At 41.4% G+C, this 26312-nt stretch overlaps 1 protein-coding gene across 1 annotated transcript; it reads left to right on the forward strand.

The window, feature by feature from the left end:
* The first annotated feature begins 1910 nt into the window (after positions 1–1910).
* Cd48 (CD48 molecule) lies at positions 1911–26078 on the forward strand. Its single transcript, XM_006990595.4, has 4 exons — positions 1911–2069; positions 18193–18495; positions 21356–21619; positions 25661–26078. Exons 1-4 carry the CDS (start codon positions 1994–1996, stop codon positions 25735–25737), a joined length of 720 nt encoding a protein of 239 aa, XP_006990657.1. The 5' UTR covers positions 1911–1993; the 3' UTR covers positions 25738–26078.
* Positions 26079–26312: the final 234 nt, after the last annotated feature.

A 26312-nucleotide genomic window follows, 5' to 3' on the forward strand; every position in this document is an offset into this window, starting at 1 on the left:
CTTCTGTCTTTCTGGGAAGACACTCCTGAGATTGGTGGGAGATGGTTTTGAGAAACCCAAGGGCTGGGCCGAGCACACCCAGCTTATTTCCTGTACCCTGCTCGCTCCTTTCACCGCACCTCCTCTTCTTCAGTTCCTTTTTAAGGTTTGATCCCTTCCCTGCCTTTAAATCCACTTCAAAACTTTGCCATTTGTTCTGCCGTAGATGCTCTTCTAGTTCAAAGCCTTGTTGTCTCCCATGCTGGAGGATGGGCAGAGAAAACAGCAGTCACGGTGCAAAGAGACATAAGAAAGAAGGCTGGAGGCTGACCAGGACTGATTTCTGGAGGGCATGGGGCAGACTCATAATCCTGACATCTTTCTGCATGTGGAGACTACATGAGGAATTCGCTGTAGCTGAAACATGACTTAGGCAATGTGTGACCTGAGTTTCAATAAGGTGCAGGTATTGATGCCTGCCATGACCACCTCGCAGGTCTCTGGTGTGACCAGGATAGTGGGACATCATGCCCAATGCCAGGTAATGAGTTGGCCTGGTGTCTGCTCCTGCTGGCTCCTTGGGCTGATGGCTACAGAGTTCACAGGATGAAGAGAAGCCATCTTATTGATCACTACCATTCTGATAATCAGAAATATCTTCACTTCTGAAATGATTTCAATGTGCTGTCTCAGAGACTATGACTCACCTCTTGAGTCTCCCATACTGTCTTAGGTGAGAAAATAGTTTATTTAGACTCAATAAATTAGAATGAGAAATGGGCTCAAAATGCCTGAGACCACAAAGGTAAGAAGAAATCCATTCTTTCAAGCCAAGGAATCGCTCCTGATGATGTCCAGTGGGGGAGAATTTGAAATTTCACACCATGAATTTACCCTGAGAGAAGAAGACCAGTAGGCAGGAAAAAAAAAAAAAAACAGGACTAAGGTATGGATGTTGGAATTCCTGGCCATTCCCCCAGCTACATGACCGGACAGGGTGCAGTTCAGTAGCTAAGTAAGGGGCCTTACATTCTACATAATCCATGTGCTGCGTGATCGTGTAATTTGTGCGCAGTGTGATCATGCAATCTATGTGCATGCATAGCTCTGTAAACCCATAAGCGCATGTGCAGGGGAATTCATAAGAAGCAGATCACAGACTCCTCCCCTCTCTTCTCTTCCCCCCTCTCTCTCCACACATGTCTTTTCAGCATGCCTGATCACACACTCTGTCCTGTCCCTCCCTCCTCCTAATAAAACTCTTATAGTGGGTTTTGTTGTACCTTGTGGCCTTTCTCGCATGGTAACAGCGCCACTTAATGAATAACACAGCGCTGCATTAAAACCAACAATGGATCTGGTCTCACAGACTTTCTGCCCACCCATGCTTGGATGGGCACCTCTATGTCTTAGCTCCTGACTGAATCTAATGATTGGGTCTTAAGAATCAAAGGTATAGCAATATATTTAATAGGGTGCTTTTTGTGTGAGGAGAAAGTTCATAGCTTCTGTTGGGCTTTCTGAGTGGGTAGCCCTCAGGATGGATTCAAGGTACTCCGGATTCTCCAGCCAGGTGGTGACATATCCCTTTAATCCCAGCACTCAGGAAGCAGAGGCAAGCAGATTTCTGTGAGTTCTAGGTCAGCTTGGTTACAAACAAGTTCCAGAACAGCCAGGGACTATGTGTGTGTGGTGGGGAATAGATCCTTCCACCCCAGCGTTGCTGTGGTGCCTCAAGAAAGAAAAAAAAGCCGGGCGGTGGTGGCGCACGCCTTTAATCCCAGCACTCGGGAGGCAGAGCCAGGCGGATCTCTGTGAGTTCGAGGCCAGCCTGGGCTACCAAGTGAGTTCCAGGAAAGGCGCAAAGCTACACAGAGAAACCCTGTCTCGAAAAACCAAAAAAAAAAAAAAAAAAAAAAAAAAACCACCAGATACAACTTCCTGCTTCTGGGGAAGGTGCCCTGCCTTCTCTCACAGTCGTCTCCAGCGGTCCTGGGAAGCTTTGCAAAGTAGCATGTGCTACCTCCGAACACAGGAATGGTGCCTGGTCCTGCCGCTGCTGCTCCTGCCTCTGATAATGGGACTTCAAGGTAGTTTCCACCAAGCCTGCCTGTGGTTGTGCAGTGAAGGCATGGCCAGCTGGGAAAGAGGAGATGGGCCAAAGCTCAACTCTGGAAATGGGTGGGCTCTTGGGCAGGACACTTCCATGCTGGCAGCAGGGCTCTGGGAAGGCTGGGGAGCATTCTTTAACCCCGGAAAATCAGGCCCCAATTCTTTTCATGAGGAGTCATGAGAAACAGGACGCAGGGAGATGGGGAAGTTAGGCCCTCGGTACTGTAACCCGTGGCTGTTGGTCTGTGACATTACAGAACATATTTTTAAGTCGGAGAAGCTCTCGGCTGAGGGGTGCTCCATTGTTTAGCTGCCGTGTTTTATGTTCAGAAGCGATGTGTCCCGTTAGGTGTTGGGAACTTCGTTTAGGTAAGGAGTCCTGCCCTGAGCTAAAACAAGAGGTAAATGACTGTGTCAGAGACAGCTCCGAATTTCAGTTCCATGGGTAAAAAGGAGTAAAATGAACAAGACCATAGAGCATTTAAAGACTGTGTTGGTGTGCAAGTCTTAGGTAGATGAGCTAGCCCTGTGTGGAGGAAAGTTGACTGATACTCACGCCATGCATCTGTGCCTGGCACTCGTGGCCCAGACTGGCTTTAAGTCTAGGGATGCACTGTCCGCGGGGCCCTTTGTAACTCTACCTACCACCATGGGCTGAATCAGCTCATGGCACAGTATTATGGCCATTGACACCGGAGCTGATATGAAGCATGGGTCCACTGTTGAGACCAAGCTGACTGGACTTAACTTTGTTGTTTGCCTAGAAAGAAGCACCCTTCTTAACTCTAGGCCTTTCTGTCTGGAATTCTGTACACCCTGAACTCATCCTGCCTCACCATGGGCTTCCATTTTCATGCATCTTCCTCCTGGAAATCCTGGGGCTCAGATTGTAGCTTATGACTTACTTGTTTCTATCTTCTTGAGTCAGCACCCTGCTGCTCAGACACAGTGCCGGGAGCATGGTATATACTCAGTAAACAGCTGTGAAATAAATGAATGAGTACCTTCAAAAGCTCCCTTTGGTCCAAATGTCCTTAACTTCGTGAGTGTTTGACTAGCTTCTTCTCTTCAGTAATATTTGTCTTCAGGGTACAGTTTGAGAAGCACTCTTTACAACTCTTCCTTCATCTGTCCTCGGGCTTCCCTAGGCTGTCCATTTCAAGGAGCTGATTCAGAGTGTCCTCTGCTCCTGAGTGGCATTTTGCTCTCTCCCTACAGGTAGAAGGGTACACTGGAAATGACATTATACTGGGAACTAGAAGAGCTCTTTTCTGTCTGGACTCCATCTTGTAGGGCTTTTTAAATTTTTTTCCTCTACTCTAAAATGGGCATGATATCATACTTTCTGTGTCTATGAGGAACTTCCAGTCAGACTCAGTTTTAAAATGTGAAGATGCACTGAGGTCACACTTGTAGCCTGAGGCAGATGGGAGCAGGGGATACACATAAATGAACTCTCAGGCCCCAAACTCTTGCCGGTACCTCAGACCTGAATTTCTGTTCTTCTTTTAAAAAAAAAAACAAAAAACTGTCTACTCTAGACTTTCCAGATCTGTGTTCAAAATTTGACTCACCATTTTTGTTCTGACTTTTTTTTAAATAGCTGTTTAGCGAGCCCCCAAAGCACTAGTGTCAAAAATAACAGCTACAACTGATTTCACTCATGAGTTGGAGGTGGGTTCCGCTAGGTACTTTTCATTTAAGGAGGCTCTCCTATTTGTAGTGGGACCATGGTGGAGTCTAGGGTCATCTGAAAGGCATTTTCATTCACATGGTTAGTGTCTAACTGTAGTGCCTCCTACAGTCAGTAAAAACAAACCAGCCAATGGTGCCTATTATTACTCACCTAGCTTTGCAAGTCACACCTCGGCATTCTGTTCACTAAGGCAGTCATGAAGGCCTATCCAGCTTCGAGAGGAGGGGACACAATAGTTATTGTTCTTTTGAGACAGGGTCTCTTGTAACCCAGGCCGGCCTCATGTTTGCTGTGTAGCTGAGAACAACCTTGAATTCCTAATCTTACTGCGTCTGCTTCCCAACTGTTGGGATTACAGATTTGAACCACCATACCTGGCCTCAAGGGGAAAGGACCAGAAACCCATTTACTGATGGGAGGGGTGATAAAAATAAAAATTTGTGGAATAGGGCTTCCAACAGTCAACCACTCTATCACTGAGCTATATCCTCAGCTCCAGCTTAAAATAAAGATCCCCATACCCAAGTGTGGTGGTGCATGCTGTTAATCTCAGCACTCGGGTGGTCCAGGCCAGCTTGGTACATAAAACAAGTTCCAGGATGACCAGGGCTATGTAATAGAAAGGTCCTGTCTTAAACAAGCAGGAACAAAAAAAACTAACTAAAAACAAAAGCCCTTCCATAGTTTCTGTCCTCCCCAACTTTTCTGTTCTTTCCTTGCTATCTGCCTTGATTAATAGCACGTCCATCTGTTCAGTTTCTCAAGCTAGAATTCTAGCAGTTATTCTCAGTCCTTTTCTTTGCTTCTCACAACCAGACACATGCTAGTCCATCTACCATTATCTTTCCTAAGTGGACCAAACGACCACTTTCTGGTGTTGACCAGCAGTAGCACTCACCAATCCTAATTGCTCTTTTGGGTCCATTCTCTGTACCTAGCTGATTTTGAATACTGCTATTTGTGTAAATTTTCTAAAATAGTTATGCTTATTTTGCCTTTTTTTTAATGTGAGATGCCTCAATAGCTGCTATGGCTAATGAGAGAGCTCAGATTTTGAGCATGAAGTCTATACATCCTCTTGCAGTCGCCACCTGCCCTCACCTAGCCTGAGTTCATCTCATTTTAAATGAATCCTGCCCCCATCATCTTTAAATGCTGGATGCTGTTATTAGTGAATTGGATCATTAGAGTTATGAAAAGCCACCCTAACTTTGGCCTCACCTTCTCAGAGCAGCCTGTATAGAGGACAAAGAAGGAGGAAGCTTTTGCTCTTTGCCTGCTGGCCCTCACTCTTGCTGGCAAGTCCATTTCTTCACTGATATTAGAGCCCACTTTTTCAGGATTCTTGTTGTGTGCTGAAGGCCAGTTGAGGAATTCACCCCCATGAACTGAGTAACTACTGGGTTCTTGGACACTCTGTCAGAAGACAGCCATTGTTGGACTAGCTGGTCTACAGCCTGTGAGCCACTCTAATAAATCATTCTATCAGTTCTGTGATTCTAGAGAACCTTGACTCGAACAACACATTTAAGCCATTTCAGTCCCTAAATCAAGCAAACAAAATAGAAACCTCTCTTCTCCTTCTATGTCTTTTCACACGTTTTGGCCTCATTCCCATTCACACTGTAATATCTTGAAAGGATGGCTGGTATCTGTTTTTCCTCTCGACATTCAGAATCCATGTCAAATCAGCCTACTAAACTCATTATATTCCCTGTCTCAGAAAAGATCGCCCTGGGTATTGTCACCAAGACCTAAATCTAGGCTCTTAATATCTATTGGCAAATTAGTTCCTAAATGGGTTTATATAGGCATGTTAAAGTTTGGTCTCATCAGAGAGCTCCAAGTGGCACCACACCAATGCCTTCAATACTCATCTCCATTTCTTCTTTAAGAATTTTGCTAAAAATACAAGATTTGTGGTTTTATTAATCAAAATTTTTTCTTTAGAACATTTTCTTTTATCTGAATAATGCCTTCGTATGAGATTATGACCCCCCATGTGTGTGTGCGTGTGCGTGTGCGTGTGCGTGTGTGTGCGTGTGCGTGTGCGTGTGCGTGTGCGTGTGTGTGTGTGTGTGTGTGTGTGTGTTTATGATTTAAGGGTCTCACCATGTAGCACAGGATGGCCTTGAACTCATGATTTTATTGAGTCAAACTTTCAAGTGCTGGGATACAGTCATTTGCTATCACAACAGATATAATTATGCTTTTCTGACAGACGGGTGACATGGATGGATAGAGGCAGGGTTATTTCTATCTCTATTATAAGCTACAGGAAAATACTGTTACTTTGTCTTAAGTATCTAGACACACCACCAACTGCTTTGTCATATTACATTAAAACCAACGGCCATCATTGCCTTTACTCTCTTGTCTCTTCTAAAAAATTAATCGTAGCCATTAAGAAAGTACAGCAAGACTTTAGCCACCCACAGACCACTTCCTTGTTTTTGCAAGCAGCCACACCCAGTGCCTAGGTCAGCCTTTTCAGAATTGTTACAAGCAGATGGTTGAGGAGGAAGATGCAACATCCTGTTCATGACTTCTCGCCACTCTCCACGTGGGAAGGGTCTAGGGCTCATTTTCCTCTGTCTTTGTATCACAAGATTTTCCATCTCCTGAGTGTACATATGGTTTGTCTGAGAGGCTGTCGTGGGTGACTTAAGTTAGTTCTTCATGAATGAGGGTGGGGAACTTTTGTCCCAATGCCTGAGGCACTTTTGGTTATCCCCCCAATAAGGAAATGCTACTAGTGTCTGGTGGGCAAAGACCAGGGTTACTCAGAACCTTAGATTCTTGGAATCACAGAACAGACTCCTCCTTTACTAAAAATGTGTGTCATTGGCCCCAAATATCAAAATATCAATAGTAAATCACTGACCAAAGCCACATATTAAAATCCCATGGATAGCCGGGCAGTGGTGGCGCACGCCTTTAATCCCAGCACTCGAGAGGCAGAGCCAGGCGGATCTCTGTGAGTTCAAGGCCAGCCTGGTCTCCAAAGTGAGTTCCAGGAAAGGCGCAAAGCTACACAGAGAAACCCTGTTTCGAAAAACCAAAAAAAAAAAAAAAATCCCATGGAAATAAGAATGAGAGCAAATGCGGAATGTATATCCAAAGACTTAAAATCCTGGACATGGTAGCACATGGCTATTATCCCAGCATTTGGGAGGCTAAGGCAAGAGAATCTGTCATTAAAGGTCATCTTTGACTACATAGTGAGTTTGAAGTCAACCTAGGTTACATGACACTTTATCTAAAAACAGCTAAGACAAAAAGCCCAGTGGGAATATTCTCTTATGCTCTCTTATGCTATGTGCTCTAATAGGCTGGGCACCTGCACGCATTGCTATCAAAGCCCAGAGGTATCAGGGCATGAAGTTGTACAGTATCTGAGTGAAATGATTCTGTGAGAGATACAGTAAAATATGGACTGGACCAATCAGAAGCAACTTGGAAACAAGGGTCTAGGTGCATCTGCATAGGTCAAAGGACAGGACAGTCAGTTTAAGCAAGCAGAGTGAAACCACCAACTACTCTACTCCGTGTGTAGAGAAAGTTTAATGTGGGACGAATGTCTCAGAGAGTAGAGAGCAATGATTGGGCAGGAAAATGAACAGATTTTATATGACAGGCAGCAGGGTGGGAGTCTCTAGGGGACTCTGTCTGTTTGAGTTACCTGGGAACTAGTTACACTTTGCTTACAGTAGTTTACTATTAGGGACAGAGAAGGGAAATAGTGCTTTCCTGACAGAGACCCAAATCACAAGGTGTCTGGGGGCATGCTGAGTTTAGGTCTCAGTTTACCTGGTAAGAGTTCTTCTGATCACCTGGGTTGGGCTCTGGTCATCTTCTTAGGATGTTATCGGTAGCACTGCCATTTTGGGGCCTGCTTTGTGACCTAACAGGTAAGTTCTCAACAAGTATTTGTTGAATGGATAGGTGGGCTGAGAGGATGAGTGAATCCTGAAATGAAGGGTTGAGTGAATTTGGGGACCTCTGGGGCTATAGAGGCTTTTATCTTTTGGTAGTTGAAGAGGAGGCTCTTGATGATGGTAGATACTTAACAATCCTCTTGCTATATAGTAGGAACATGGTAGGTGAGATGTTACAGTGGGCAGAAGGGATATTCCAGGGCATCATTTGTTTGTCTATGTGGATGGCAATACCTCTCAGGGAAAAGTCTATGAACCATGCAAACATATGCTTTTGAGCTTAAGCTAAATATCCCCCAGTTCTAGTTCCTCTTAGGCAGATTCCAAAATACCCACAAATCTGAAGTCACCCAGCATGAAAGTGATGTAAAGATTATGCTGTTGGACTGAAAACAAGCGGTCCCATTGCATGTGTTGAAATTACTATTTAATAAACCCTGTTGGTACATAGAGACACGGTTAGGGCACCTCCGAGGACATAAGGGATTGTCTTGATCAGGTTTTTGTCAGGTGATATAAGCTAGAGTTGTCCAGGAAGACAAACCTCAATTGAGGAAAATGCCTCCATCCATAGGCCATTTCTTAATTAATGATTGTTGTGGGTGGGCCAAGCCAATGAGGACAGGAGGCACAGAGTTGGATAAGAAAGCAGGCTGAGCAAGTCAGTAAGTAGCAATCCTCCATGGTTTCCGCTTGAGTTTCAGCCTCCAGCTTCCTACCTTGAGTTCCTGTTCTGACTTCCCTCAGTGATGGACTGTGACTTCAGAGTTGTAGGCTAAACTCTGCCTCCCAAGTTACTTTTGGTTATGGCACTTCATCACAGCAACAGAGAAATGACTAACTCGGGAACTCCAAACCTTCGATGACATTACTTTATAGTAATTCTGCCTTGAAACCAAACTTTCTCAGATAATACTTTATGAAAATTATCTGTGCTTTCTTACTTTCTAATGATTTGCTCTTATGAAAATGTAAATACCTATGCAAATGTAAGCCATTTTACAGGGAATTTTTAAAGATAATTTAATTTTTTTGTTTTATTTTATTACTATTAATATAATTAATTTTCTGTTTTTCTTTTGAGAGGCTCTTGCTATGTAGCCCAGGATAGCCTGAAGTCCACTATATAGCCAGGCTGGTCCCAAACTCCTGACCTTCCTGCCTCAGCCTCCCTAGTTCTGGGATTACAAGTCGCTGTACCTAGTTGGATTTTTTTATAGCAAAATTAAAACACTATCACAAAAAGAAGAATACTTTTACTGATTATCTTCCACCCTTCCGCTACCCCCTTTCTTTACCCATTCTCCTTCCTCACTCCACACCACCCACTCTGATCTTTTTGGTGTTGGTTAAACATGGCAGGTCCACTCCCCACCGCAGGCCTTTGCAGCAGACCTCCCTCTACCTGGGTCATTGTCACGGGAGATGTCGGTTAAGTTTCCTCTCCTTGAAGCCTTTGCTCAGATGCAACAAACTCCTCCCCTTATGCATGGCATCTCCCTGACCTAACTCTCCACCTGTATTCGTAACCCTGCTTTCTCTTTTTCCATAGCAATCATCACTGCCTAATATGCTGTATAACATATTCAGTTATTATATTTATTTTTTCATCTTATTGAAAATAGATTTTTTTCTCATATATTATATCCTGATTACAGTTTTCCATCCCTCTACTCCTCCCAGTTCCTCTCCACCACCCATTCTAACTGGATCCACTCCCTTTCTGTCTCTTGTTAGAAAACAAACAGGCTTCTAAGAGAAAATAATAAAATATAACAAAATAAAATATAATAAGATTAAAAGCTATCACGTTGAATTGGACAAGACAAAAACCATTAAAGGAAAAGAGCTCAGGAGAAGATACAAGAGTCAGAGATACACTTGTTCACATACTCAGGAATCTCATAAAAACACTAAACTGGAAAACACAATATATACACAGAGGAGTTGATGCAGACCCACACAGGCCCTGTGCATGCTGCCTCATCTCTCTGAGTTCATATGAGCTTTGATCATGTTGATTTTAAGGACCTTGTTTTCTTGGTGTCCTCCATCCTTTCTGGCTCTTACATTCTTTCTAACTCCTCTTCCATGGAGTTCCTTGAGGACTGAGCAGGAGGATTTGATCAAGATATCCCATTTAGGGCTGAGTATTCCAAGGTTCTCACTCTATATAATGTGTGGCTGTGGGTCACTGTATTTGTTCCCATCTCCTGCAGGAAGAAGCTTCTTTGATGATGGCTGAATAAGGCACTGGTCTATGAGTATAGCAGAACATCATTAGAAGTCATTTTATTGAAAAGGTGTTTTGCTTTGTTTTGTTTTGTTAGAACAATAGTATTTGGTTTTACTCAGAGTCCTTGGGCTATGTAATCTCTGGTTCTTGGTCACCCAAGGAGTGTCAGGTATGGGTTCCATCTCATAGAGTAGGCCTTAAGTCAAATCAGGTATTGGTTGGTTACTCCCACAAGCTTTGTGCTACCATTGCCCTAGCACATCTTGCAGGCAGGACACCATTGTAGATCAAGGGTTTGTGGCTGGATTGGTGTTCACTTTTCTCCTTTGGTAGCCTGCAGAGTACCTTCCTGTACCAAAGATGCTAGCACACAGGGGTGAAGGCTCTATTTAGGTACCAGTTTGACTTCTTCATGTTCAATGAGTTATGTAGGTATTGTTTTCAGCAATGGAGATTTGCTGTCAGTTTGTGGAAAGCAATTTATAGTCTTGACAACGGTCTGAGTTGTTTGGGAATTCCCATGAAATGTACTACTTTGACCAACAACTCAATTCAATGTAACTCAATCCTGGTACTGGAAGCTTCATTGGTGACAAGAGATGGCCATATGGGACTCTGTCTCCCTCATTATTTGGTGATTTCATTTAGATCACCTTCATATATATATGGAAGATTCTACTATATTAGGTTTCCATAATACCCCTCAAATTGCCCTTAATTTTAGGTGTCTTTCCCCATATTCCATCCCTCATGACCTCTTTCCCTCTCCCTCCTTACTTGGTCCTCCTGCACCAGCTGTACCATCCATCCATAACTATCTATTCTATTTCCATTTCCTAAGGAAATCTATCTGTATTCCCTACTTCCTTACTTGATACGTGACCTCTGTGGTTCTATGAATTATAGCTTGGTTATCATTGATTTAATAGCTAATATAAGTGAATTACATACATATTTGTCTTTCTGGGTCTGAGTTACCTCACTCAGGATGTTTTCTAGTTCTATCCATTTACCTGCAAAATTCATTATGTCATTTTTAAGCAGATAAATAATACTCCATTGTGTAAATGTACTACATTTTTAAAAAATCCATTCTTCTGTTGAAGGATATCTAGATGGTCTCTAATATGTGGTTATTATGAATAGAGCAGCAATGAACATGGTTGAGCAGGTGTCTCTGTAGTAGAATGAAGCATCCTTTAGATATATACCCAAGAATAGTGTCTTAGTTAGGGTTTTTATTGCTGTGAAGAGACACCATGACCATGGCAACTCTTATAAATGAAAACATTTAATTGGGGTGGCTTGCTTACAGTTTCAGAGGTTCAGTCCATTATCATCATGGTGGGGAGCATGGTGGCCTGTAGGCAGACATAGTACTAGAAAAGTAGCTGAGAGTCATACATCTTGCAGGCAACAGGAAGCTGACTGAGACACTGGGTGGTATCCTGAGCATAAGAAACCTCAAAGCCTGCCCCCACAGTGACATATTTTCTCTAACAAGACCATACCCACTCCAACAAAGGCACACCTCCTAATAGTGCCACTGCCTATGAGATTATGGGGGGCAATTTCATTCAAACTACCACAAGTGATATAGCAGATCTTAAGGTAGGTTCATTCCCATCTTCCTAAGGAACCACCATATTTACTTCCATAATGGCTGAACAAGTTTGCACTCCCACCAGCAATGGATGAGTGTTCCCTTTACTCCACATCCCTGACAGCATGAGCTGTCACTTGTGTTATCAATCTTATCTATTCCGACAGATGTAAGATAAAATCTCAAGGTAGTTTTGTTTTGCATTTTCTGATGACTAAGGATGTTGAACATTCCTTTAAGTGTTTCTCAGTCATTTGAGTTTTCTATGTTGAGAATTCTCAATTTAGAATTGGTCCCCTGTTTTTTTTAATTGTAGTATTGGTTTGGTTAAATCTAGTTTCTTGAGTTCTTCATACATTTTGAATATTAGTCCTCTACTGAATGTGGATTTGGTGAAACTCATTTCCCATTCTGTGCACTGCCACTTTGTCCAAGTGACAGTGTCTTTTGCTGTGCAGGAGCTTCTCAGTTTCATGAGGTCCTGTTAATTGTCGATCTTAGTGCATATGCTAACAGTGTTCAGTTCAGAACATCTTTCATTGTGCCAATGAGTTCAAAGCTATTCCCCACTTTCTCTTCTATCAGGTTCAGTGTATTTGGTTTTATGTTGAGGTCTTTCATCCATTTGGACTTGAGTTTTGCACAGAGTGATTAGTATGGATCTCCTTGCCACCTTCTACATGTCTACATCAAGTTTGACCAGGACCATTTGTAGAAAAAGTTGTCTTTTTTCCCTGTGTGTATATGTCTGGCTTCTTTATAAAAAAAAAATCAGGTGTCCATAGATATGTGGATTTATGTCTGGGTCTTCAGTTCAATTCCATCGATCTACAATATCTGTTTTTGTGTCGATACTATGTTGTTTTTAGCCTTGTAATACAACATGAAATCGGGATTAGTGGTAATTCCCACAGAGCTTTTATTGATTCAGGATTGTTTTAGCTATCCTGGTTTTTTTTTTTTTTTTTTTTTTTTTGTGTGTGTGTGTGTGTGTGTGTGTGTGTGTGGTTTCCATATGAAGGTGAGAATTGTCTCTTCAAGATCTGTGTTGGAATTTTGGTGAGGATTGCATTGAATCTATAGATGGCTTCTGGCATGATGGCCATTTTTACTCTGATCATCCTACAGATCCATTAGAAAGGGAGATCTTTCCATCTTCTGATATCTTCTTCAGTTTCTTTCCTCAGTGACTTGAGGTTTTATCATACAGGTCTTTCACTTGCTTTGTTAGAGTTAACACACTTTATATTAGTTGGTGCTATTGTGAAAGGTGCTATTTCCCTGATCTGTTTCTCAGTCTGTTTGTCATTTGTATATAGAAAGATGCCTTAAGTTAATGTTTCTATTGCTGTGAAGGGACACCATGACCATGACAACTCTTATAAAGGAAAACATTTAATGGGGTGGCTCACTTACAGTTCAGAGGTTTAGTCCCTTACCATCATGGTGGGAAGCAAGGCAGCATTCAGGCAGAGATGGTACTGGAGATGGAGCTGAGATTCCTACATCTTGATTTGCAGGCAACAGGAAGAGGTCTGTCTCACTGGGTGTGGCTTGAGCATATATGAGACCTCAAAACCTGTTTCCTCCAACAAGACCACAACCACTCCAACAAATATACACCTCCTAAGAGTACCACTTCCTTTGGGGGCCACTTTCTTTCAAACCACCCCAGAGGGCTACTGATTTTTGTGAGTTAATTTTGTATCCAGCTACTTTGCTGAAAGTGTTTATCAGCTGTATGAGTTCCCAGGGGCAATTTTTATGGTCACTTTTTTATACTGTCATATCATCTGCAAATAAAGATACTTGGACTTCTTCCTTTCCAGTTTATATCCCCTTGATCTCCTTCAATTGTCTTATTGCTCTGGCTAAGACTTCAACCACTATATTGAATAGGTATCAAGAAAACAGACAACCTTGTCTTGTTCCTGATTTTAATGGAAATGCTTTGAGTTTCTCTATGTTTAATTTGATGCTGGCTATAGGCTTGTAAACTGCCTTTACTATGTTGAGGTATGCCCCTTGTTTCCCTAATCTCTCCAGGACTTTTATCATAAAGAGCTATTGAATTTTGTCAAAGGCCTTTCTGTATCTAATGAGATGATAATTTGGTTTTTCTTTCAATTTATTCATGTGGTAGATTGTATTTAGTTATATATGTATATTGACTATCCCTGAATCTCTGGGCTGCAGCCCAATTGATCGTGGTCAATGATATTTTTGATGTTTCTTGGATTCAGTTTGCAAGTATTTTTGCATCTATGTTCATAAGGGAAACTAGTCAATATTCCCTTTCTTTGTTGAGTCTTTATATGGTTTGAGTATCAGAGTAACTGTGACCTCATATAAATGAATTGGGCAATGTTCCTTCTGTTTTTATTTTGTGGAATAATTTGAAAAGTAATGGCATTCACTCTTTTTTGAAAGTCTGATGGAATTCTGAGCTAAAACTATCTGGCCATGGCCTTTTTTGATTGAGAGACTTTTAACAACTGCTTCTATTTCACTAGGTCTGTTTAAATTGTTTATTTTGATTAGCTTTGTTGAGTGGGATGTATCAAAAAATTATCTGTTTATTTTAGATTTTCCAATTTGGTGGGAGTACAGGTTTTTTAAAGTATATTCTTATGATTCTATGGATTCCTCAATGTCTGTTGTTATGTCCCCCCTTTTTGTTTCTGATATGGTTAATCTGGACATTCACTCTCTGCCTGTTGGTTAATTTAGATAAGGGTTTGTTGATTTTCTCAAAGTAGCAACTTCTTATTTCATTGATTCTTTGTATTGTTCTCTTTGTTTCTATTTTATTAATTTCAGCCCTGAGTTTGATTATTTCTTACCCTTTGCTCTTCTTTGGTGTGGTTACTTATTTTTGCTCTAAAGTTTTCAGGTGTTCTGTTACATTACTAGTATGAGATTGCTCCAAATTTTTCATGTAGGCCCTTAGTGCTACAGACTTGCCTCTTAGAACTGCTCTAATTGTATTCCATAAGTTTGGGTGTGCTGTGTATTCATTTTCATTCAATTATAGAAATTCTTTAATTTCTTTCTTAATTTCTGTCTTGGTCTATTTTTTATTCAGTTGTGAGTTGTTCAGTTCCATGTGTTTGTAAGCTTTCTGCTGTTTCTGTTTTTTGTTGATATCCAGCTTTAATCCATGGTAGTCAGAGAGGACGCAAGGAGTTATTTCAATTTTTTTCTATCTTTGAGGCTTGTTTTGTGTCTGAGTATGTGGTCAATTTGGGAGAAAGCTCCATGAGGTGCAGAGAAGAAGGTATATTCTTTTGTGCTTGGTTGAAATGTTCTGTAAATATCTGTTAGGTCCATTTGGTTTATACATCAATTAGCTCCAACATTTTCTGTTTAGTTTTTGTCTGGATGACCTGTCTATTGGTGAGAGTGAGGTATTGAAGTCTCCCACTATCAGTGCATAAGAGTCAGTATGTGATTTAAACTATAGTAATGTTTCTTTTAAAAATGTGGGTACCCTTGTGATTGGGGCATAGATGTTAAGAATTGCGATGTCCTTTTGGTGGCTGTCCTTTGATGAGTATGTAGTGTCCTTCCCTATCTTTTCTGATAAGTTTGGGGTTTAATCTATTTTATTAGATTTCAAAATGGCAATACCAGCTTGCTCCTTTAGTCTATTTGCTTGAAATATCTGTCTCCGACTCTTTAACTTGATTTGATGCCTAGCCTTGATATTAAAGTGTGTTTGTTGGATGCAGCAGAAGGATGGATCCTGGTTTTTTGTTTTGTTTTGTTTTTTTGTACCCTTTCTCTTAATTTGTGGGTTTTTTTTTAATTGGAGAATTGAGACCATTGATATTGAGAGATGTCAATGAGCAATGTTTGTTGGTTCCCATTATTTTGTTGTTATTGCTGTTGTTGGTGGTGGTGGTGGTAGTCGTGGTGGTGGTGGTGTGGGTGGGTGGGTGTGGGTTCCCTTCTTTTGACTTTGTTTATCTGGGATTATTTATTCCCTGTGTTTTCTTAGAGGTTCCAACTAAAATGGTTTTATCATGGAGTATCTTATAGTATATATATATGTATATATATATATATATACACACACATATACTATCTTATAGTGTACATATATATACACACATACAAATATACATGTATGTGTATATATATATATATATATATATATATATATATATATATATGTATGTGTGTATAGTAATTGAAAGTTTTGCTGGGTGTACTAGTCAGGAATGGCATATGTGGTCTCTTAGAGTCTGCAACTCATCTGTCCAGACTCTTCTATCTTATAAAGTCTCCATTGAGTAGTCAGGTGTAATTCTAATATGTCTGCCTTTACAATTTACTTGGCCTTTTGCCCCTTGCAGATTTTAATATTCTTTTTTTGTTCTGTACATTTAGCATTTTGATTATCATGTGCAGGGGGTGGGGCTTTCTTTTCTGGTCCAGTCTATTTGGTATTCAGTGTACTTCTTATACTTTGATAGGCATTTCTTTCTTTAGGTTAGGGAAATTTTCCTCTATGATTTCATTGAAAATATTTTTCTGAAATATAAAAATATTTCATAGGCCTTTGACCTATGTTTCTTCTCCCACCTCTACTCCTATTATTCCTAGAAATGGTCTTTTCATAGTGTTCCAGATTTCTTGGTTGTTTTGTACAAGGAGATTTTAGATTTAATATTTTCTTTGAATGGTGTATCCACTTATGTCTTTGATATCTGAGATTCTCTCTGTCTCTAATTGTCCACTGGTGAAGTTTGCCTCTGTGGTTCCTGTTCGAGTTCCTAAATGTTTCATTTCCTGATTTCCTACAGTTTGGCTTGATTCTATTTCTACTTTCAGGTCTTAAATGGTTTGATTCATTTTCTTCCACTCTTCATTTGTGTTTATGTAGATTTCTTCAAGGGACTTGTTCATTTCCTCTTTAAGGAATTTTACCACATTCATAAAGGCTGCTAAAGGACTTTTCCTTGTGCCACAGTGTCTGCTGTCAGAGGGTTGCTGGGCTCTACTGGAGCCATATTGTCATGCTTATCATCAGTTGTGTTTTTAAAATGGTATCTAGGCATCTGAGATTTGGAAGATTGTAGCTCTAGGTGTTGGTATCTGGCCTTGTCTTTGTTGGTGGCTATTTCGTTCCTTGGTTTCTTTTCTTCTCTGGATTTTAGGATAGTGTGGTGGCTGTTGCCTTGTAGGAAATTCTTCTGGTGCCCTGATAGGTGTGGCCACTGAGGGTTCCAGCTAAAATGTTTTTATGGGTATTGGAGCTGACACTTAGAGTATGGGCTGGCAGGGCTGAGGGTATCCACAAAATGAGGGAAGCAGATCTAGAGATGAGGCTGGGGGATTAAATCTGGAAGAGTAGAAGGAGAGATGAAGATCTTCAGTCAGCCTACCTGCTTCTCTGGCAGGAATATTTATTTCTTATTGTTAGCTCAAGGGCCTCTTATGTTTAACTCACCGACATATTCCCACCTCCTCATATAGCACCTAATACATGATTCTCAATGAGCATTCTCTTTTAAACATCTTCTAACTCACATTAGTGGCCAATGCTTCAAAGAGCTTTTCCCAGCTTTCCCCCATGTAGATGTAACCAACCATCTTATTAAATAAGAAACACAGAACCAATGTAAAAGAGAAAGCCGAGAGGTCAGAGCTCAGAGCTAAAATCTCACCCTTCCTCCTGTGGTGGTCCTAGCTTCCCCGAAAGAGAGCTACTTCCTGTGTGTAGGTCTTTTCATAGTATTTTTGTTCTGCCTTCTCATTGGTTGTAAACCCAAACATGTGACTGCCTCATCACTGTCTGTATGTACAGCCCTCTAGGTCTTAAAGGTGTATGTCTCCAATGCTGGCTGTATCCCTGAACACACAGAGATCTATGGTATTAAAGGCATGTGCCACCACTGTCATGCTCTTTCTATGGCTCTAATAGCTCTGACCCCTGGGGAATTTTATTTATTAACATACAATCAAAATCACATTTCAGTACAATTAGAATACCACCACACCCCCATCCCCTATTCTATATTCCATATCGTGGCTTATTCCCACACCACCTTGTCCTTGTCTTTACTGTAGTAAAAAGATATTATATGTTAACTTTTTTTTAAGACAGAGTCTTTTGTATCCCAAGCTGGCCTCAAGTTTACTATGAAGACAAGAGGACCTTGACCTTGTGATCCTCTTGCCTGTATCTCCTGATGGCTAGGATTACAGAAAAGCACTCTACCAACTAAGCTACGCCCTCAGGTCAGGCTGATTTGTGTTTGTGTTCAGCTTACACTTGTGTATTAATTCTGTTAGAGTGTAATTATATAATATGCTTATTGAATACAACTGAATAAATAGGAAACAGGCCCACAGAGGGAGATGACTTGGAAACAATTTATTTAAAACTCTGGGGGCTGGGCCTATGAACAAGAAAGTAACAGGATCGATCAGCTTAGTGTCCTTTGTCTTTTAGTATGACAGCAAAAATTTGGGATTATAATCAATATATTCTGCTCCACCCTGCCCTACCCCTGTTTCTCAGTTTCTAACTTCTTCCTTTTCTACCAGCTCAAGCAAAAGCTGGGCCGTTGGACAGCACTGCTTTCTCCAGGATGGGTCTCACTCTGACTTTCATTGGCAGATGATTCACCACTAGAGAAAAATGCTCCAACTGGCAGCAACATAACCCTGAACGTCCTCAAGAAAGATCTTGGATCCTACACACGTCTCACCTGGCTTCACACTACCAAACAGAAGATTATAGAATATGAATATAATGATACAGAAACTATCTACGATTCTGTATTTAAGGGCAGGGTCAAACTTGACCATACAAGTGGTGAACTTCATATCTCTAATGTTCGGAAAGAAGACAAAGGTCTCTACTACATGAGAGTGTTCAGTGAAACTGAGAAAGAGTACACGATAACCCTGAATGTATTTGGTGAGTTTTGGAGTCAAGGAACAAGTGACTATTCAGGGACCTTGCTGGTCTACTGGGAGTTGGGGAGGGAGTTGGACAGGGAGAAGAGACCATCAGGACATATTTAATTAATTTTCCCCAGAGACACATCTAATTGTGAGTGAGTCTGACCCAGCAGATAGCAAAGCTGATAACTGTCACCCATTTAAAGTCCTTCTGAAGTAAGTGAGTCTAAGATTTAAAGAGAAATTGTTTTAGTTTTCCGTTCCTAAGACAAAATCATCAGATAAAAAGTTCAGACAAGGTAAAGTTGATTTGGGCTTCAGAGACTGTATAATCCATGGTCCATTGGCTCCATCACTATGGAACTCTGGGAGGCAGAGCATCATGGCAGGGGAGCAGGAGGGGCAATGGAGCAGAGCTGTTCACCTAGTACCACTGTGAATGAGGTACTAGGATGAAGGGCCAAGCACACGATATATCCTTCAAAGACATGTTCCTAGTGATTCACTTTCTCAATTAGGTCACTCCTTCCACTTTCTACCATTTCCCAACAGCCCATTCAATTATTAGTCCATCAGTAAATCAATCAATTGATGAGATCATAACTTTTTGAACCAATCACTTTCCACAAGTAGTGCCTACTAATGACCAAACCTTCAATGTGAGTCCCCTTTGAGGAACCACAAACAGGGAGAAACAGACCTTACCAGACTAAAAACAAAAAAGACTATTTCTTCTCTAGTTCCTTCATTCCATCCTGTAAGCAACCTAAATTAGTTTTTGAAGGTACCTTAATTCTTTCTGAACTTGAACTGCATTGGACTTATAGAAAAAAGATAGTAAAAATATAAGTTGAGACAGTTCTCTAGGAGAGTTCTATCAGATTGAGTATGTCAAAAAACCTCTACTTACAGCTTCAGCCTAACCAGCTCATATAGAAATAAGACTAGGGCATTATCTTTGGAGCCAGACAGACCTAGGTTCAAAGCTCCAATTCAATGAAATAACTATGTACAGAAAGACAAACACTCCACATTCTCACTCATTTGTGGAAGCCAAGAGGGTTGATTTCATAGTCACTAGGGGGAAGTTGGATAACGAAAACCAACATAAAGTTAATTAGAAGGAGTTCTCTCTGGGGTTCCATAGCACAGTCCTTCAAAATAGCTGGGAAAGAACATCTCAAATATTCCCAATGCAAAGAAATGATAAATATTTGAGGAGGCAAATCTTAATTTTCTTGAAGTAATTATTACATGTGTATATTTAAATATCACATAGTATCCCACAAATACATACAGTTATTATGTGTCCATTAATACTTTAAAACCCTCCTGGTCAGTTACTCAGCAGCTGTGGCACCATGGTGTAAGATATTAATATCTCTTTGTCCATATTAGGTAAGGTTCTTTGGAGGGAAGTGACAGAAGCCAACTTTTTGTACCTTTACCAAAAAAGGAGAAGTTGTTCTAAGGAACTCTGCAGAGCAATTCAAGGGAGTGCCAAAGAGCTAATAAGAAGGCCTGAGAAGTGGAAGACTGAGAACAGGGCCAGTTCAGTCCCAAGCTTCAGGAATCTACATACAAATCTGGCCATTAATATGACTTAACTATCAGTGCTTGGCTTAGTGACTAATCAGAAACTCATAAAGAAAAATCCAATTATTTATGGTTTGCCTAGATTGTTTAATGTCTTTTGCTATGTGACCTTCCATCTAAATATTTAATAAACTCATTAACTCTGCTTCGTTATGGTTCATTATGGAATTCTTTTCTTAGGTCACCAAGGCTCCAGCTTTACCCAAATGAAGGTTCCCAAAGGGATAGGAAACTCCTTAGGTGGCTGTATTGTGGTGTCTCCCTACTGTACTGGCAGAACGAGGAACAAAGAAGTCTATGAGGCCAAGAATGAGTAGAAACCCTACCTCTTTTCTCTTTCAAGACGGCTGTGCTTAAAACATTTTCCTTGGCCCAGAATTAAATACAAGTGGTTTCAGAAACAACCCAAAGTCTAGGTTCCATTTTCCTCAGGAAAAGACCAATTAGTCTATTTTGCAGTTAAATGTATGTGTTCTAGCCTTTGTCTCCTAGCTTTTTACAATTTCTAAGACGGCCACAGGCACAAGGTGTGTTTGGGGTGAGAGATAAGTAAACAGCCACCAGTGGCCTGAAGAGTTCACCTTCCCTTTGGGGATTTCTGCTCAGGTAAAGCTGGATCCGTGACTACCCCACAGAAAATAACTCGTGGTGAGCAGGAATGAAGCAAACTTAATGAGTTTCTTAGGTACTTAGAAAGTCATATAGAAAATGACATTATATCATCTGGGCAAACTAAACAAATCCATTTTTCTTTATGAGCTTCTGATTCACAACTGGGACAAAGATGGCAGGTTTGTTTATAGATCTAAGCCTCCTGTAATGACTGTGAAGGGCTTTGCTGTGTGCAGGTTGAGGCCCTTCAGGATTCTCCCTGAATCTGAACTCCAGGTTCAGAGTGGCCCCCACTGGTGCTGGTTGTGGGCTTTTGTTAGATAACAGGCCCTGAGTATCTCAGATAGTTAGGAAACAGTCAGAAGCCAGCTGATCTCCCCTTTGGCACTTGGCTCACAGATGACCATCACGGCCACTTTATTCCTAATGGCATGTAATGAACTCTGGCTCCCTCTTCTGGATCTACCTTAGCATCACCACCAAAAGGTAGCCTCTTGAAGACAAAGTTGCTCCCTGGCTCTATCTGTAGGAGTCTCTTGGTCATAACCACCTTGAATGGCAATCATGGCTCCTCCCAGTTTGCCTTTGTCGTTTGTTGACCAAATCCTTACATCGCGAATGCCCCCAAAATGCATAGGCTGATTGTCTCATAACAAACTGTTTTTCAGATCCTGTGTCCAAGCCGTCCATAAGTTTTGAGAGGACTGAAGATTCGGCTGAGTCTTGTCATTTGAAGCTATCATGTAATGCAGAGGGACAGAATGTTACCTACACTTGGTATGACAACACGAGGCCCCTCCCCAAAGAGGGTCAAGGGTATGTGCTTGACCTCATCATCACTCCCCAGAACTGGTCTGCATCATACACCTGCCAAGTCAGCAACCCTGTAAACAGCAAAAACGACACAAAATACTTCACTTCGTTTTGTAAAGGTAAGAATTACCTTTCAGGGAGCTGAAGTGGACACATGATGACTGATTTCCTTCGAATGAAGAAAGATATGGGGTTCCTACTCTGCCTTCTGACAGAGAATGTGGTGGAGAGTCTCAAAGGTGCCATTGGAATTTCAGAGACCTGGCTTCTACCTGGCTCTACAGTCATGTACCACCCAGCTCATCTTGTCTTTCCTAAAAGCTGAGTCCTGGGTGATTGTAGGACAGCCTGAGACATCAGAACAATTATGGAAAGTAGGAAAGTGGGAGAGTAGTCCGGGCAAAGAAATAAGGAAAAGTAGATGAGTGAGAGAGAGGCTGGTGAGTAGAAGCAAGGAAGAGACTGCACCAGTATTATGCTCCTTGGTAAAGGTAGGAAGGCAAAGTCTAGGCTTCAGATTTCAGATTTCTCTGGGTTGCCTAGAAACGTCCATTCACATAGAGTCACGCCCCTTTAATTCAGACCTACCAGGTGCCACAGAAGTCCTAGGTTTTAGAGTTAGTCACACCTCAAGCCACTCCTGAGATAGTCTCTGTATTAGTTATTTTTATCGTTGGTATAATAAAATACCATACGAAAACAACTTAAGGGAGGAAGGGTAAGAATTCAGCCCATCATGACAGGGAAGGCGTGGCGACAGACATGTAAGATAGCGGTTCGTGTTGTGTCCACAGTCAGGGCAGAGAGATGAGTGCTGGTACTCGGTGGCCTTCTTCCTTTCCCATCTTCCATTCCCCAGCTTATGGGATGCTGCTGTCCCCATTCAGTGCAGATCTTTCCTCCTCAGTTGAATATCTCCAGAAACATCCTTAACAGACACTCACATATGTGCATCTCCTGGTGAGTCCGCACCTCACCAAGCTGACCACGGAGTTTAGCTATCATAGTCACTTAGTAACTAGCTGGGTGGCTTAGTTTCTCCCAGCTAAGTTTCTCTTAAATGTAAATCAAAAATAGTTACAACGCTACAAGGAATAAATAAATGATACATGTAACCTATCTAATGTTGATCCTGGCAAAATAGTCACAAATGGTAAACAGTAATGAATTAATGGTAAATTAGTGACATCTAAGTTAGGTTTGGTTCCTCTAACTCTGGAGACAACTGGACTTGGGGGAACCCCGTAATGAATTTGTTTACAGTCTCCAGAATTCTCTAGCCATCCCATTCTCCATATTTAAAAGTGCCGTCCTTCTGCCCTGATAATGCACATTTTTCTTCAGACCATCTCATACCTGTGGTTACAATGCTTTTCTGTGACCCATGGCATGTTCCCGACACTCTCCATTTGGGAACAGGTAATTTCAATACTAGCTGTTGAAAGTGGAGCATGTTGGCTCGTCTAATCCCAGCACTGGGGAGACTGAAGCAGGAGGATAAAATTTGTTTGGTACCAGTGTATTCTTCATGGTGAGACCCTGTATCGATGCCAACAATAAAAATGGAGTCACTTGAACTAATCCTTCCCAAAGCAACTAAAGCCAAGGGGTTATGGAGAAATTACTATGCACAATTAGGGGACACTGTCTTCTGACAGCAGCCCCTACCTGGATTCTATTTGAGATATTTATTTCAGATGTAAGTATATTTTACCTCAAGACTGAGGTGTACCAGGTCTCAGGGAGCTATTCAGAAGAGGAGGCAGAAAGATTATAAGAACCAGTGGGGATGGAAGACACCAAGGAAACAGTGCCTTCCAGACAGAACAGGATGGATGTACAAAATGAACTCATAGAGACCATGGCAGCATGTACAGGGCCTGCACAGGTCCAAGCCAGACGAGGTCCCAGCACTGAGAGAGAGAAGTGGACATGAGCCCCCGATGCCTTACTGAATATACAAACCACACTAGACAGCAGGCCCATGCCCAGCAGTAGATGGCCAACACAAAATGAATTCAATGGTATTTGGGGCAATAGTTTTTACTCATCTCATAATGGTTTGTTTGGGCATTTTTTTACCTTTATATATTATGGTTTCTGATGTTATGTGTCTGCATGTGTATGTGTTTCTCATCTTTTTCTTTGTCTTTTTTTCTGTTTGTTTTATTCTGGTTTGTTTGTTTGTTTGTTTGTTTGTTTGTTTGCTAAAGAGACAGAAAATGAAAGTGTGGGGTTGGATGAGTGAGGAGGTGAGGAAGATCTGGAGGAGAGGAAAGAGAGAAAACTACGATCAGAATATATTGTATGAAAAAAAATACTTTCTCAACTAAAAAAAGACTGAGGTATAAAAACAAAGTGTAGGGAAATGTAGAAACGTAATCATCTTAGCAGGAATAAAGGTATTCTAATAAAGAGATAATGTTACCTTCCATTTGGATTAGACCATTAAAGCAATGGACACTGTAGTGGCTTGAACTGGAATGGTACCCACAGGCTCATATATTTGAAAGGTTGCTCATTAGGGAGTGGGACTCCTTGACAGGGATTAGGAGGTGTGGCCTTGTTGTAGTAGGTATAGCCTTATTGGAGGAAGCATGTCACTGGGAGTGGGCTTTGGGGTTTCAAATGCTCAAGCCAGGCCCACGATCTTTTTCTGAGACAGATATAGACCTCTTAGCTCCTTCTCCAGCACCATGTCTGCCTTCATGCCACCAGGCTTCCTGCTGGGCTGATAATGGACCAAACCTCTGAAACTGTAAGCAAGTCCCAGTTAAAATGTTTTCCTTTATAAGAGTTGCCATTGACATGATGTCTCTTCACTGAAATAGAACACTGACTAAAACAGACCCCCCCCCAAAAAAAAATTAGAATTTCTCCAGGATCTGATAATAAAACAAACGGGGGCTATAAAGCCAGGCACCAGCCAGAGGAAGGATTTGTCTCCAGGGAAGAGATTTCACACAGTTATGACAAATTGTCAGAACACCTTGTAGGAGAGATTAAAACCAGGACAATGACATATGGAACCAACTTTGACTAAGACAGCAAATGTATGCACACCTCTTGCCTTCTATTCAAACCTGAACTTCATGTTAAAACCTGAATGTGGACATTGTAGTGGGGAATGTTATTGGACCTATTTCTCCCTCTTCCCAATGTAGTTTTAATACACCCCCTTTATGTTTTTACTGTTGTTTTGTCTCTTGAATTGGATTGTTAAAGATGAGTGGCTGAGCCTAGGTTCTTAGGGTTACCAGGGCCCAGATTCTGGCCATAGCAACTTCCATCGTATCCTCTCACCAGAGACCCTGGGTCCTGGAGACACTGCTGTTCTGGGTTTTTCAGGGCTTGGTCTTAGCTCCTTTGCCTCTGCTTCTGCACATAGGCCTAGATGTTCTTGTTCTCACCTCAGCTGACTGGTCATGTCTCTTCATCCTCTCGTAACGTGCTCTCGCTACAGAGCCAACGTAATAGACGTGGGGTTATGAGAGCACAATCAGGCTGGCCATTTTCCTATCAATACAACATTCTGAGACCTGCAAAAAGCAAGAGCTGTGATCCTGTCCCTTTAAAAGTGGGAGTGACCACAGAGAAAATAAAACCACCTCCCCCCTTTGAGAAAGGCTAAACCAATCTTGACATTCTTTTACCAGTTGAAATTTCCTAGAAAGTGTTCCAATTACTCACTGTTGTCATTCATTCCCTTTCCTATGCTCACACTTCTCTTCCATTCATTGAGATCTGTCTTCCTTTCTTTCCTGTCCCCTCCCCCCACCTTCCTCCTCCTTAGTACAAATGATTATTGAGGTAGGGAAACAAGGAGATGTGGTCCCTCTGTCCCTACAGTCAGCAGTACACATTTTCAAGACCGTCTGTCTATACCTGGCATGGCCTTATCTTGTTGCCCTGCTGTGTATGGGATTGGTTCTTTCCTAGTCCTACAGGTAAGTCAAGGTAAATGTCCACTACAGGATTCAGCCAAGCCAATGATATTTAAGGAATTTCCAAAGTCTTTACATCTAAAGAGGTTGAGTTTTTGCAAGGAGAAGATTGCCCTAGGCAGCTGGGATTAGGTTCAGGGAGGAACCCCTATGCCCGGTCTTCCTCTCCCTTCTCAACACAGTGATCAAGGTCTAAGTAGGTTTTTCTTCTTTCAGCCAAATCCTCTGGAGTACTTAGGACCACTTGGCTGGTGGTCATGGTACCCATCATTTATGCCTTCCTGCTGACCTGAGATGAACTCTTCTCACTCAAGAATGAAACTACGAGGCCACAAGACTCTGCCTTTATCACCAGCAGTACTCCTAACCAGGAAAGCAGCTCTGACTCTATGGGACAGAAGAAATTGTGTTGTTGAACATTTGTGAGGATTTGCATTTTCTTACCATCCCAGTGTTAAGTCCAGGGCTTTGTGCATGCTACAAAAGTTCTGTGCCTCTGACCCATGTGTCCATCCCTTTACAAAGATTTTATAATAACCTTTTAAAAATTGTGGTTAATATCTAATTTTATATACCCTATTTGTTTTCCAACATTCATTAAAGATAGATTTTTTCACCGAAATATATAACTACATTATGTTAATGTTGTTGGTTTTTTCTTTCTTTTTTTAATCAATTCTTTTCTTGTACAATATATCTTAATTACAGTTTCCCCTCCCTCTAATTCTCCCAGTTCATCACTACTTCTAAGAAGTAACAACAAAATAAAACAAAATATAATATAATAAGCTAAAACAAAAACCATCACATTGAAGTTGGACAAGGCAACCCCCAAAAAGGAAAAGAGCCCCGAGCTCACACACAAGGA

This window comes from Peromyscus maniculatus, chromosome 11 (genome assembly GCF_049852395.1).
Source record: "Peromyscus maniculatus bairdii isolate BWxNUB_F1_BW_parent chromosome 11, HU_Pman_BW_mat_3.1, whole genome shotgun sequence".
Taxonomy (NCBI): Eukaryota; Metazoa; Chordata; class Mammalia; order Rodentia; family Cricetidae; genus Peromyscus; species Peromyscus maniculatus.

Coding starts and splice junctions, on each gene's coding strand:
- Cd48 (XM_006990595.4), top strand. CDS start 1,994: ATGTGCTACCTCCGAACACAGGAATGGTGCCTGGTCCTGCCGCTGCTG. Junction 2,070..18,192: donor TCTGATAATGGGACTTCAAG/GTAGTTTCCACC, acceptor TTTCATTGGCAG/ATGATTCACCACTAGAGAAA. Junction 21,620..25,660: donor CTTCACTTCGTTTTGTAAAG/GTAAGAATTACC, acceptor TTCTTCTTTCAG/CCAAATCCTCTGGAGTACTT.